This window comes from Garra rufa, chromosome 23, assembly GCF_049309525.1.
Source record: "Garra rufa chromosome 23, GarRuf1.0, whole genome shotgun sequence".
Taxonomy (NCBI): Eukaryota; Metazoa; Chordata; class Actinopteri; order Cypriniformes; family Cyprinidae; genus Garra; species Garra rufa.
Genome location: NC_133383.1, coordinates 38,903,427 through 38,918,761, shown reverse-complemented (window position 1 = coordinate 38,918,761; position 15,335 = coordinate 38,903,427). Strand labels below are relative to the sequence as shown.

The following is a 15,335-nucleotide window of genomic DNA, read 5'->3' as shown; positions in this document are numbered from 1 at the left end:
TCCTACACTGAGCCATAAATCTCTACTTCAGTGGCACTTACACGCACCAAACTTTACATTTTTATTCCTGTCTATATCCTGAAGGGTTTTACAGAGGGATTTGTTCATATATAACTTGCTTGATTTTATACATTTTATTCCTCAAAAAATGGTAAAAAAAAATAGTGTTTTCTGTCGGTTCTAAGTTATTTCTGAATTATGTCGTTACGAAATGAGACAAAATCCCCTCTGTTTAGACACTAAAATTGTAGCTTTGAAATCAAGCCATAAATTACGTTTTAATATATATTTAAATAGAAAGCAGCTATTTTGAATAGTAAAAATATTTTTATAATTTTTAATATTTTTTTACATGCGTCTTTGCTGTACTTCAGACGAAATAAATGCAGGTTTGGTGAGCACAAGAGACTTCTTTAAAAAAAAAAAAAAAAAAAAACATTAAAAAATTTGCTGTTCAAAAACTTTTAAATGATAGTGTAGCCTACAATAAAATACATATAAACTTGTTATGACTGGCGCAGTAAGCCCCGCCCCGCGAACGTGTCAATCTCAGTGACGTCACGCCCACTATTAAAGAAAACCAACAAACAGCAGCCAGAAAAAAACACACATACACATCGAAACACACACGCGCCAGCGGACTAGGAGCCCAGGCCACCGCGAAGGGTTTAATATCAAGTCTCTATATTTTGGGAGCTTCTCTTTTGACTCGGATAAGGCAAGTGAGAGACTTTTTTTTTTTGTCGCGTTGCATCGCTTTAAACCTCATGCGAACCTAAACCTAGCTAACGTTAACGTTAACGTTAGTTAGGTGAAATGATCAGGCTGTAAGGCTAATATCCTTATTTGATGAACTTATTTAGTGATATACGGTCATTTAATGAGTTAGCTGTTCGTCTAAAATGCTGAACTTGGTGAACTTGTCGAGTTTAACCAAATATGGTTGTTGGCTGATGCTAGCGTGTTAGCTAGTAAAATTAGCCTGTTGTTCCTTTCCAACTAAAAGCTGAAATGTGGCACGAAAATGTGAAATGTATGTTTAAACAGGGGTTTTGTATTATCACCATGCTGTTTGCTTCGCATCTGAAGTGATTTTTGTCTCTCAGGGTCGTTGAGATTTAAAACAAGTCCGTTTGTTGCAGTTAGCTGCATGTTTTTGTCCATTAGATAAACGTACTCTGTTTGTATGTGATAATAATTATTAGCAACACAGTGTTAACTCACTAAGACGATGTTTTTGGTTGTATTTTGTCTTATTTCGTGTCTATCGGGATTATACATCAAACTCAAAGCCGAATTTACGTTAGTATGTCTATCACTGAGCGAAAACGTTAAAATACGTTTTCCTCACATATGTTTGTTAATATTTTGACGGGTTTGTTTTGAATTGGCATTCTGGTGTTGTATAATTGTCAATTTATTATCAGGATTTGCACTTTGGATCAAACAGGAAGGCTGTTTGAAACAAAGGAGAGCACAAAGCACATTCACCCTGACCCAGATATAAAGCAAATAAACAACTACATTACCGTCCACCCTCACTCATTTACCATCACAAACCATTCAAACCGAAGACAACATGAGGTTTAAGGGTGCCAGCTGTTGTCTAGAGAGTTTTGTTCGCTTTATATACGACTCTGTTTGTTAGCCGTGATGCTAGTGTTAGCATGACTCAGTGGATTTCATTATGAGGCCTTAAACACTGATATAGCTCCGTGTTATCAATAAAAACAGAAATACTACGTGTATAACACTCATATACCATGTTTACATGATAGAAATGCACTTAGACTTCATATAGGCTGGTTTTAAAGCTTGGTGCATTGAGATAGCATGTCTGTCTTTAGCTTAATGGTTTGCTTTTGTTCAAATATTGTTACTCAAGTCTTTGTTTTGCACTCTATGCCATGTATTTTCTCTCATCCAGACAGGGCTGAATAGTTGACACACATGGGAGTCGGTTGGAAAAAACAGCCCTGTTGGGGTTTTGCCATTTTTGGCTTTATCACAATATATGAGGCCATGCGTTGGGAGGAGGGCGCTACGCAAACAGGCTCCTAGTAGAGGTGTATGATGTAATGGAGGCAGGTCAGGACGGTCGGGGGTATTTATAGTCGGAACACACTGGTGGAGGCTGTTCTGAACAACATGTCACATTGCACCCTTGTGACGGATGAAAACTAATCCAGCCGCCCATGTGAGCGAGGGGCAGCAGGGAGATGCACACGTGATGTGGCCCATGTGGTGGCTTTTCGGGGGAAAACCTCTGACGCTGGAAGGCGGAGGTGAAATGGTGCAATCTTGTGTTTACTTGGAGAGGCCAGGCCCCTGGTTGAAATCTGTCAGGAGTGGCATTTCAGGTTTATTGCTGGAAAGCGCCAGCTGTTGCTTCAGGCGCTTGGATGTGGACTGAGTCTCTGCTGTAATCGCTCTCCGGCTGAACATGATGTTCCTGCTGTTCCACCAACAGATATGTTTACAACTGGCAATATTAGTCAGCATTTACCCATCAAAACGGAGAAAAGTCACGCTTCCAGGGTGGTCACAAAACTTCATTAAAAAATGTCAATAGTTGCTCCTGGTTCCAGTCAAATTGGTATTGAGTTATAATTGATACCACAACAAAAAGAGAGAGAGAAAGGACCATTGAGAAGTTTGTTAAAGGAACACTCCACTTTTTTTTTTTTTTGGAAATGGGCTCATTCTCCAACACCCCTGAGTTAATAAGTTGAGTTTTACCATTTTGAAATCCATTCAGCCGTTCTCCTGTTCAGGCGATATCACTTTTAGCATAGCTTAGCATAGATCATTTGAATCCTATTAGACCAATAGCATCGCGTTCAAAAATGACCAATGAGTTTCGATATTTAAAACTTGACTCTTCTGTAGTTATATCGTGTACTAAGACCGGTGGAAAATGTAAAGATGCGATTTTCTAGGCCGATAAGATTAGGAACTACACTCCCATTCTGGCGTAATAGTCAAGGAAGTTTGCTGCCGTAATATGGCCGAAGCAGGCGCAGTAATACCACGAACCTTTACAAACCCCAATTTGGGAAACCTTGATGTAATATTAAATGTTTTAATGCACTTCATGTTGTTCATTACAATGAAAGGAATATATTTTCTCAGTCTTGGTTTTTTTATATCATTATGGTACAAGATTATTCTGTTTAAATCAATGTGATAAATGAGTTAGGTCAAGTAATCTGATTATATTACCTAAAATGTGTAATGTTGTAGATTAGAGGATGTTTTTGTCATGTAATTTGGAATCAGTAACTGATTACAATTTGTAAGTAATCTACCCAGCTCTTGTTATTCGTAATGGGACCGTGGACCAAGGGTTGGTGATAACTGAAATAATTTAAGAATTAAAAAAAATGTATTTCATTGTAACAGTCTGTATTGTACAACGGCATTTTAGTGCCATGTAATAAAAACCTATGTTTATGAGATTAACGAGTGTGGAAAAACATGATTGTGAGACGTATTGTTTGTATTTCGCTATAGAACTGACAGAATTTGAAGGTTGAGATTTGTAATATTTCCTGATGCTCCCAGTTTGGGCCATTTGCATGTGGAAGAGGCTAGAATATACTCAAAATATTTTTATTCTCAAAACATATAGACTTATTTTTTTTCTCTTGGTTTTTCAACTTTATCTAAATATTTTGAATTTAGTTTCAAGATATTACTTTAATCAAACTATTTTTTTCTTACGTTCTTTTAAAAGTATTGTGTTTATCATTTTTGATAATAAAAAAAAAACTTGCAACCCAATTGCAACAATAGGACAAGTGCAATAAATTAAGGATGCAAGTGTGGCATGTGTGCAAGCGTAAGGATGTTTAAGTGCTTGTTGTTGTCGTTTTTGTTTTTATATACTGTAGGTGTTTGTGCAATTGAACATGGACAACATCAAAGTTGGGTGAAAAGGCTGTGAACTGGCTATCGCTTTACTGAACTGACCAAAGGTAGAATGGGGAAAATACCCTAACAAAGGCAAGCCAAACATTATTAAAGGGAAAACGGCAACACTATGTGATTTGTCGGATTTTTCAATGTATTATTTAATGGTAGCATTTAAGTTAATAATAAAACGAATTGAATAAAAGTAAAAATAAAATGCTACGTATCAGTGAATTGTTATTTTTTTTATTTATTTTTTTTTCCTTTTGTCACTCTGACAAAAAACGTTACCTACATGCAGTGCAAAACTGCTTATTTACTAGGGCTGTCAAAAGCGATTAATCGCATCCAACAAATATTTACAGGCATTTCTTCAATGTGTACGTGTGCATATTTCTATATACAGTATGCACATGTCATGTAAACATGTAGCCCTATTACCCATTGCTATTATAATACCAATATAATGCTTATTAATAGATATTTTATTGTTGCCACAATATGTTGTCATGTAGCCCAATCCTAACTAATATCAAGATTTTAGGTCACACTCTTAATTTCATTTGTGTTTTTAGTCGTTTTTAATCACTTGTTTACAGCATAGTTGCTTAAAATTATTTTTAGTAATAAATAGGGGTGTGCCAAAAAATCGATTCACAGAAAAATCTAGATTCTCATTTGCAACGATTCAGAATCAATCTGAAATGTCCAAGAATCGATTTAATAAATAAATAAAATCAGCTGGCTGTTCGCCTCCATTTTTGTAACTAGCCTATACTGGTCTGTACTGACGTCACCACGCAGCCGGTTTTTGAACGTAAGGGTGCGCGGCAAATCACTAAAACAAAGAGGAAGCAAATAGGGAGAGGGAGATCCAATCAGCCCCGTCTTCACTTAAAGCTAAAGTCTGGCGTCATTTCGGTTTTTACTGAATGCCTGGAAGCACTGCGCTGGACATGACACACACAGTGTGCAAGCTTTGCAAAACGAAGACCAAGTACTTCGGCAGCACAACAAATGCGCGTGCTCATATTACTAGGCATCACCCGGAGCTCAGCGACACGGAGCAGAGTCAGCCGCCAGCTGCAGACCAACGCACACTGCAGTGCTTCACGAAACTCCCTGCCAACTCCGAGAGAGCAAAAAAAATAAAATTAAAAAATAATAATCTGTGTAATAATAATAATAATAATAATAATAATAATAAAAATAATAATCATTTTGTATTATGAAGAAGCACTTTATTTTTGTTCCAACTTATTTTATAGCTAGCTACTAATGAGTAGCAATTGAGAACCAGACAATGTTTTTGATAAAAGGCACTTCCCTGAGAATTTTACTTAATAAATGTGAAAAAGACACTTTAATGTCTCCGTTTGTCATTCTGTATAGCAAAGCAGATGAGAGTAGATCATGATCAGAAACCTGATTAGAAATCATTATGAATAAAATCAAATCTTTTTGAATCGCAAATCGATTTTGAATCGAATCGTGGCCTCAAGAATCGGAATCGAATTGAATCGTGAGATGGCAAAAGATTCCCACCCCTAGTAATAAACTCTTTGAGTCTTGCATTGTTCTTGTCTGGTTTTATTAAACAAATATCTTTGGGACAGACTGGTTCACAGCAAATGCTCTACTTCAAAAGTTTCCTTGACGTAACTTTAAAGGAATTAGGAAAATATTTTGAAACAGTCCAGTGCATCACTCAATATTTTGGGGAAGTTGCAATGTCATGCTGCATATGAACTACCTAAATGTCCGTGGGTGGAATTACAACAGTGGCATGTAGACGGTATTTTGTTGAAGTAAACGGTCAGTAATGATTGCGAAAGAAACAAAAGCAGTAGGACAAAATAAAAACCAAACAATAGTGGAGATTGGAAAACTCTGAAACAATGTAACACATTTTCTGAATTTCTCAAAGTGCACATTGTAAACATTTAACCTAGAATGGTGACTGTCAACCACCCTGTTAACTTTTAAAGTCTTTTAACTATTAAAGTCTTATTAACCTTCAGTTATATAATTAAAACATTCCAAATATGCACAGCATTAATTACCATTTGAGTTTATTTTTGAATGATCAGAGAAACATGTGAGCTTGGACTGGAGGGGGTTAGGACTAAATGGTTGATGCACTGATCTGTGTCATTCAGTTGAGAGTGCTTGAGTCAGATAATGATCTTGTTTACAGCTTGCAGACTAAACTTTTACTGCGACGAATCTCTGCAGAGCTGTGTTTATTGCAGATGATCTTACTCTGGGTTCCCACGGGTCATGGAATTTCTGGAATATCATGGAATTTTAAAAGGTCTATTCCTGACAGTGAAAGTCATGGAATTTTATATTTATTTTGTCCAAGTCATGGAATATCAGTGATTTTTGTTTGCTTTTAAATGTTTGTTTCCATTAGGGTTTTGCGATATTGAAGAAAAACGCAATAACCCAAATAATGCAATACAAGAATGCTTAAAGGGCCACTTGCTCGGGTAAAACAGTTTTACTCTGCTGTTACTGAATCAGTTCTGTAAACTATCTCTAGAGCTCCTGTAAAACCACAACAAATGTCTTGTTTCTTGGTGAATAAAGCTTATTCTGATTCTAATATAACTAGCATACATCTTTTACTTTTTGTGAGAAGAAAGCACCACTACAAGTTTTTAAAATTAACAGTAGTTTAACCTAACATTACATAAAGTCGTTTAACATTAATGCAATCATTTGGTTTTAATGGTAATTTTTTTTTTGTCTAAGTTTTACAGTTTTATTTTTACCAAATTATTTACTTTTACTTTTTTTGTATTTCATTTTAATGGTTTAATGGTCAAAAGCATCTCCAATTAATTTTATTAAAAATAAAATGTAAGTAAAGTTTTTTTTTTTTGTGTGTGTGTGTAGGAAATTAGGCGTTTAGAATAATCGGTTAATTGATTAGTTTTATTAATTTAGTTGATTAATTTATCTAAAAATAGTTGTTAGTGCCAGCCCTAATGCATATTGTGATTATATTGTGTGTTTGCGATGTTTCGATATATTGCGCAGCCCTTATTTCCATTTATCAAAAAGTAAATTTTTCTATACCACATTGTTTTATTGCGTCGTTTCACGTTTTGCCTATTGTTATGGTTAGATTATGAAAGAATAAAAACCATAAATTTCTGTAAAAAAATAGTACAGAAATATCAGTTAATTTAACAGTTAAATCAAATAAAAAGTATTCTGTGCATATGTGTTTTGTACTAAAAACATCTATGAACAAGTAAATAAAGCTTGCAAATGGATGGATCAATTCATTATAGGTCATGGAAAGTCGGCTTTTTCGTTGGAGAGAGGCAGGGACTTTGAAATTTGGCTTAAAGTGGGAACCCTGGTTACTGTTCACCTGACATCCCTGCTGTCTAATCTGACGTAACCCGCCATAAATTGTGTAGTTAAAGGATTTTATTGGTTAATATTGAAAAAACGCACAGGTTCCACATGCATCCAGCTCAGACTGGTTGTAAAACAATCACATGATGCCTAGCGTGAGTTTGCTAGGAAGAGTTTGAATCGGGTGCTTCGGTGCCAGGATGAGGCTCAAGCCAAAGCGATGCTGAGAAAAGCATTCAGACGTCTGACCCTTAATCTGATTCTCCGTCTGCGGCAACATCGTGCCTTTATCGACGCAAATCCTCTTAATGAAGCGCTTGATTCACATGCTGTTATGCTCACGACTCGTGTTTTTTGTTCTTGGCAGGAATCGCTCTTTTTGGGAGAGATGGCCCAGGAGACCAATCAAAGCCCCGTGCCCATGCTCTGTGCCACCGGCTGCGGTTTCTACGGCAACCCTCGGACCAATGGCATGTGCTCGGTCTGTTACAAAGAGCATCTAACACGACAAAACAACGGGGGAGTCAGTCCTATTAGCACAATGGGTACGTTTCTTCTCTTCATGGACTTTCAGATGTGTTCGTGAGATTGATTGTTCCTCATTAACTTTGCTCTGCTTTGGCAGCTTCCAGCAGCGTCACCAGTAGTCCTACCTCTGAAGCCTCAGCCATCCAGATCATCGAAGCTACACTAAATAACTCCTCATCTGCTAGTGCTGAGTCGCCCAACAGCTCCACTGCCGCCATGGCTGCCCTTCCCGTTACACAACAGATGACTGAGATGAGCATTTCCTGTGAAGACGAGGTGGTCTCGCCTAAAGTAGAAGTTCCTGAACCAGGTTGGTATTTGTGTTTCAGACTTGAGGAAGTGACTCAAGACTGTGTTCAGATTTGAATGCTAGCTTACTGTGAGGAAGTGAACTTGTTTTAACAGAGGACAGTTTAAAATTCATATAGAAGTATTACAGGTATATTTGTAGCAATAGCCAACAACACATTGTATGGGTCATAATTATGCAAAAAATCATTAGCATATTGGTTAAAGATCATGTTCCATTTAGATATTTTGTAAGTTTCCTACCATAAATATAACACCACTTAATTTTTGATTAGTAATATGCTTTGCTAAGGACTTCATTTGGACAACTTCCTCCATATTTTGATTAGCACCCTCAGAATGCAAATTTTAAAATAGTTGTATCTCCGCCAAATATTGTCCTATCCTAACAAACCATACATCAATTGAAAGCTTATTTTTAATAAATGTTTAAATCTAAAAAAATTGTTTTGTGGTTCAGATTCACACCACGTTCATTTTGGAAAATGGGCAAAAAATATTTGAGGCAGCTCCTCAATGTTGGATCAGAAAAAATATATAGTGTAAAATAAAAGATCACCAATACTACAAAATAATTGTCAGTGTATAAATTACAATGTTTCTGTAGAAAACGAGTGAAGTCTGCATCTTTCTTGCCTCCTCTAAGCCCATTGAGTTTGCTGAAGTGTGCTGTGAGTTTGGTGGGGGGTAATTGAGAATGAAAGGGGAAAAGTGACACTTTCCATCGCAATATGATTGGATATGACTGGTTATGATCAGCTGTGATTGGTTCACCAATTAATAATTCCTACCTTATGTTCATGCATGTTCGCAAATCAGTCTGAATGAATAATATAATAGTGTTATTGGAAAGACTAATTAAGATAAGTAAACAACTCACACACTTAAATATAACCACTTTGTCAAAGACTTAAAATGGCATGAAAACATAGTATGTGGCAGTTTTTAAGGGAGTAATCAGTTTGGTGCAATTTAAGGTAAATATTCACTAAGCTTTGATGAGCCAAAAAAATAGACGTTAACTATTAAAAATAAGTGAAGATAAGTTCACAAATTAAATGGTTGAAGTCAATTTATGTACATCTTGCAGAATCTGAAAAATGTTAATTATTTTACCAAAATAAGAGGGAGCATACAAAATGCTTTTTTTTTTTTTTTTTTTTTTTTTTTTAAATTTAGTACTGACCTGAATAAGAGATTTCACAGAAGACGCTTGCACAAGAGAAAATAAGTTGAATTTATAAAAATGACCCTGTTCAAAAGTTAACATACACTTGATTCTCAGTACTGTGTTGTTACCTGAATGATCCACAGCTGTGTTTTTGGTTTAGTGATAGTTGTTCATGAGTCCCTTGTTTGTCCTGAACAGTTCAACTGCCTGCTGTTCTTCAGAATAGTCCTTTAGGTCCTACAAATTATTTGGTTTTCCAGCATTTGTGTATTTGAACCCTTTCTAACAGTAACTGTTTGATTTTGAGATTCATCTTTTCACACTGAGGACAACTGATGGATTGTGAATATGAAAACATTACAGAAGGTTCAAATGCTCACTGATGGTCCAGAAGGAAAAAACATGCTTTGAGAGCTGGGTAAATTTAACTTTTGTCTCCTGAGAAACATGTATCTTCTGTAGCACCTAAAGGGCTGTACTAAATTGAGAGGAAAATATGATTTGCTATGTTTGAACCTTTTGCAATAGTTGCATATGAGTCCCTCAGTTGTCCTCGGTGTGACAAGATGAATCTCAAAATCAAACGCTCTGTTAAAAAGGGTTCAAATACACAAATGCTGACAAACCGAAGAATTTGTGGGACCTAAAGGATTTTTCTGAAGAACAGCAGGCAGTTTAACTGTTCAGGACAAACAAGGGACTCATGAACAACTATCACTAAACAAAAAACACAGCTGTGGATCATTCAAGTAACAACACAGTATTAAGAATCAAGTGTATGTTAACTTTTGAACAGGGTCATTTTGATAGTGAACAAGAGAAGAAAATAGTTGAATATATGTAAACGTCTTTTATGTGAAATATCTCATTCAGGTCAGTACTAAATCAGAATCAGAATGAGCTTTATTGCCAGGTATGTTTGCACATACTAGGAATTTGTTTTTGTGACAGAGCTCCACAGTGCTACAGAATGACAGTGACAAGACGATACATATTATAAAAAGAACAATATACAAGACAGACAATGTGCAAAAATAGCAAAGACATTTGAATGGAAGTAAGTATGTGCTTTAAATAAATAACGGAAAAATGAATAAAGAATGTATAGTGTTGTATGTTCCACGATCAAGTGTTCATGAGATGGATTGCCTGAGGAAAGAAACTGTTTCGGTGTCTGGTCGTTCTAGTGCTCAGTGCTCTGTAGTAGAGCTGGGCGGTATGACCAAAAATTTATATCACGGTATTTTTCAAAATTATACGGTATCACGGTATATGACGGTATTTTTTTATTTTATTTATTTTTTTTTTTTTCATGCATGACTAGGTGTTAACCACATTTCCTAATAAATTAGAGAATAATTACTGCAGTATATTGGCTTACATTGACCGGACTAGTATTAACCCAGGTTTGATTGGTCTCACAAAATGCTGCTGTTCACAAAGAAGTGACAGTGGCACTCATAATTGTAATGAGGTGAAGAAATCAGAATTCATGATTTGCAGTCAAAATACACAACACTTTATTGTGCATTCTTCACAAGTTCACATTTACAAGTCTACGCGTTTCTCTTCCAGCAGGAGGCGCTGTCAGATTGGTAGTATACAAAGCAGCGCAACAAATGATTTTGAAACGTGCAGCGCTCATATTTATTCAATGGATAGCCTTTTGAAGTTTCATCGCAATTCTTGTCTTTCAGTCCCCACATTTTAGACCACCTGAAATCATAATTATGACTTTCATAACCCCCTAATAACACTGCAGTCATCAATGAAAATTAAGAGCTTTATTTAAGACTTTCAAAAACAAACCTTACACAAAATACGTTTCTTTTTTATTTTTTTCCCCACCATGTTCGGGGCACAAGAAAAATATTAAGGGACTAAATTAATATCAGCATATGAAGTATAATCGTCTCTCATTGTCTGAAAGAATGCACATCAGATGCTGAAAGTCAGTTTTTACTTTCACTTTAACATATTGATCAGTTTCCACGTTGCTTGTGTGATATCCATTGGCTTTAAAACATAAATATTAATAAAAATACAGTATATAGAAAAGACATATATTTAAAATATTGCGACGTAACACCAACGTAAAGCCATTGTTTTTCTCTCACTGAAAGCTACATCTGTCTGCGCACAATGCGCCGATCTCTGCTCTCATCACTGCAGACACACCCCCTCTTGAAATTTCGGCATTACAAGTTTTGCAAATCGCTAACCCTGGGTCTTTCTCAGATATACTGAAATACGTCCACACCTCAGATGTGTTGCTTCAGACAAGCACGTGCAAGCTGCGGTTTCTGTTTGCGTCAACATACGTGTTCCCAGCGCTTTGTACGCACACACTCACCGGTATTGGGGTATATGAAAAATGAATATCATTAAAAAAAAAACCACCGGTATTCGGTATGAAAAGGTATACCGCCCAGCCCTACTCTGTAGCGCCGACCGGAAATCAAAAACAACATGCAGAATGTTCAAAATGTTAATTTGAACAAAATAAGAGATCATACAACATGCAAGTTGCATGTGAACTTGACTTCAGCTGTATATTGTTTAAATGGTTACTGCCTTGAAATAATTTTGGAATAAATGTAAAATGCTTAAACACAAAATTGAAGAGATTCATACTTGGTTTTAATGAATAGAATAGATTCTTTTACTGATAAAGTCATGTATATTCAACCAAGAAAATGGGTCAAATGTCCAGGCTTTGTCTGGTTTTCCTATAGTTTTCATACTTGCTGAAGACAATAATGACCTTCGTTCATCTTTGAAACACAAATTAAGATATTTTTGATTAAATCCCAGAGCTTTCTGACCAACTTTTCTTGGTCTTGAACGTTAGTTCCGTTTGTCTACGCCGGGTCAGCTCTCGGATTTGGAACATGAGGATGAGTAATTGATGACAGAATTTTAATTTTTGTGGTGAACTGTCCCTTTCAGATAAGTGATTCGCTTTGGTTGTTTCAAGTTGTATTGATAACCTTTTTTTTTTTTTTTTTTTCCTCTCTCTCTCTCCAGTTGTCACTCAGCCAACGGCGTCCGCCGCACCTCCAAGCACAGCTGAAGGTGAAGAGGCCAAAACACCTGAGGCCCCCAAACCCAAGAAAAACAGATGCTTCATGTGCCGCAAGAAGGTCGGCCTGACAGGTGAGCACCTGCCATGTTCACGTTACATCACAGATCAGATCCAATCACTCTGTACACTCATTCTGATGTCTCTTCATCAGGGTTTGACTGCCGCTGTGGGAATCTCTTCTGTGGACTCCATCGCTACTCGGACAAGCACAACTGCCCCTACGACTACAAGGCGGAGGCTGCGGCCAAGATCCGCAAAGAGAACCCCGTGGTGGTGGCCGACAAGATCCAGAGAATATAATTCTCTCGCCGTCCACGCCTCGACTTTGCGAGAGATCACGTACAAGGACTCGCACTTTGACCTGTGATTCGAAAGACTAGTTTTTTTAATTACAATATGGGAAAGAATCTCGTTTCTAAGCCAATGCATGAGTGATCACTTTGTTTCCATCTTTCTTTTGCTGGTATTTGAGCTTCAAGTTAAAACAAATGGGGGAAAAAAAAACTAAAGATTAAGGTAGTCTAAAAAGAGACATTTACCTAACGTTTCTGTGTCTGAGTGGAAAACGTGCTGTGACCTGGAGTCTGGTTGTTGTGTTAAAGGCTGACGTCTGTCGTGATCGTCATTCGTTTACTCTGTGATCGTGTGTCTCTCCGAAGACTGTTACGGCTCTGACCGGAGCGCCGTCGGAGCAGCGGTGCATGGCTGGCTCATGTAGCAAATGGACGCTCTCCTGTTTCCTCCGGGTCGAACGTTCGGCCCTCTCGTTATCGAGTCAGCCTTTACGACGTTTATCAGCCACCTTTTCTGCTTGAGCATCAGCCTACGTCAGTTATCCAGCTGTTGGAGTGATGCTGGGGTTTCCCTTTCCAAATTCGTTTTAAACCGTTGACAGACTTTGTGAAAAAAAAAATCCAATTTGGATGGTTTCATGCAGCCAGACCATGAATTTGAGCACCTGAATACATGTTGTACGGATGGGATATGGCAAACACACAAAACGGTTTAAACATTTCTTTTCATTGAGTTGTAATGTGACACCAATTGGATTTCTGGGGTTGTTGGGTTTCAAGTGGGTGTTTTGCATGGTTAGTGAATTGAGTATTTTACAGTCCATTTCTTTTTCTCGTGTGTGATTGCTCTTTTCAGTGGGTATTGAGTGTTAAACGCAGCTAAGAAATAATGGTATTGTTTAGTGTCATTTAATCAGCCCTTTGCTCGAGTGTTGTGTGTGTCGGTGTGAGTATGTGAGTTAGTCGCCATCTTTTTCATCTGAGGCTCGGGAATCTTTTTTTTTTCTGTGGGTCTGGCTGCACAGCGCTGTTTTGTTTTAGAGCTTCATGAGTTTACACCGTAAAACTAACCATGTTTGGATTTGGTTTTAGTTATGCAAGTTTGTACAAACATCTTTATTTATTATATGTATTGCACATATAATCTTGTTACCCAACATTACTGCGAAATTGTATCATCATGTAAATAAAATTATGTACAGAGATATCATTAAAACGTGTACTGTGGTGTTATGATGATCGGTGGCTGAGATGGGAGAGAAAGATCAAACTAATTCTGGTGTGAAATGCTGATTGGTGTATCACAGGGTTGCCAGACCCAATAACAAAAACTTCTTCCCAAATTGAGAACTTTTACATTTTATGGGTCTGGTTTTCGGCCTTATCTGCATCCACCTGTTTTTAGCTGTAAAAAAAAAAACAGCTTGTTTTGCAAATTGGTGTTTTACCATATTTTAATGTATTATCTTATGTAGACGCTGGTTTGTAGTACAAACAGTTTTACCATTGACTGGTAAAACAGTTATTTCCCTATAGCGGCTAATGAACCGGAAGTTGATTATAGGTACTTTCGCATTAATTATAGGTGGATATATGACAAATGAACCCATAGCATCATAAATAATCCAAAAAGATGCAATCATAGAGGGTTGCCAAATCCTGTTTTTATCACAAGAACCATGAGACTGTTTTGACTTTTTAATGCTATCCACCTAACCTTTCGTTATTTCCCTATAGTCGCTAATAAACCAGAAGGCTCACCCATACGCTTGCTTTTGCATTGAAAAGTAAGGTAGGTAAAACACAGGGTTGCCAGACCTGTTACAAAACCAGTCAAAGGCCAATCAAAACTAACCCAAATATAAAAATTCTTCCTAATCATGTAGAAATTATATATTTATAATATACATTTGGTAAAGTATTTCAGTACAACCTGTGGCATCAAAAAACTGTAAGAAACAGAATTTGGCAGCCCTCTGTGATTATGAGACCGTGACTGTTTTGATTGAAATATGAAACCTACATTAATCATCCCCATTATAGCCCTATGTTGTAACAGATTTACAAGCAAAAATTAAAATATAGCTGCAAGCAGCAATTAAAGGGCCAGGTGCTACATAACCATCAGACCAACTAGAGCAATGAACAATTAAAGCCCTTTTAAGATGGTTTTAATCAAATTGCTAGCATGATCTGAAGACGATAGTCAATTAAAAAAAAAATCTGACTAATGGTCTAGGAGTTTGAAAAGTAAGTTTTCGACTTAAATCACAATCGATGTTCTCAGCATGATCCAAGGAATCTTACCAAAAGATCAGTTTCATTACAATAGTCTAATGGAAACAAAATTATTAGCATTTAATACATTTCATAAATTTTGACCACAAGGTGGCACTGCCACCATCAGGGAACGTTGTTGAAGATGCATATCAAGTTTAGTTACAATACAGCAATGCATTAGTAAAATATAGCATTTTAGTTAAAATTCAAAGTGGCTGACAATTGGGTATCATTCAACTTAGCATCTTCACTGAATCTAAAGAGACCAGTCTTGTGATGTTTTTTTTTGGCCAAACCATTTAAAAGTTTTTGCTTAGGTTTGAAAAGGAGACCAGAGGCTGTTTTCTTTGGATGTCAATGGAGGAGAGCCTCCACTATGTTGCGT

The 15,335-nt window shown here is 36.8% G+C and overlaps 1 protein-coding gene across 2 annotated transcripts; it reads left to right on the top strand.

Moving 5' to 3' along the window:
* Positions 1-587: 587 nt before the first annotated feature.
* On the top strand, positions 588-13,886 carry zfand5b (zinc finger, AN1-type domain 5b). Of its 2 annotated transcripts, none has more exons than XM_073829585.1 (5): positions 588-718; positions 7,652-7,829; positions 7,910-8,122; positions 12,320-12,448; positions 12,529-13,886. In XM_073829585.1, the coding sequence occupies exons 2-5, from the start codon at positions 7,673-7,675 to the stop codon at positions 12,675-12,677; spliced, it is 648 nt and encodes a 215-aa protein (XP_073685686.1). In that variant the 5' UTR covers positions 588-718; positions 7,652-7,672; the 3' UTR covers positions 12,678-13,886. The 2 variants fall into 2 exon arrangements, with proteins under 2 accessions (XP_073685686.1, XP_073685687.1); XM_073829586.1 differs by having other exon boundaries at positions 621-722.
* The last annotated feature ends 1,449 nt before the right edge of the window (positions 13,887-15,335 follow it).

Coding starts and splice junctions, on each gene's coding strand:
- zfand5b (XM_073829585.1), top strand. CDS start 7,673: ATGGCCCAGGAGACCAATCAAAGCCCCGTGCCCATGCTCTGTGCCACC. Junction 7,830..7,909: donor CAGTCCTATTAGCACAATGG/GTACGTTTCTTC, acceptor CTGCTTTGGCAG/CTTCCAGCAGCGTCACCAGT. Junction 8,123..12,319: donor AGTAGAAGTTCCTGAACCAG/GTTGGTATTTGT, acceptor CTCTCTCTCCAG/TTGTCACTCAGCCAACGGCG.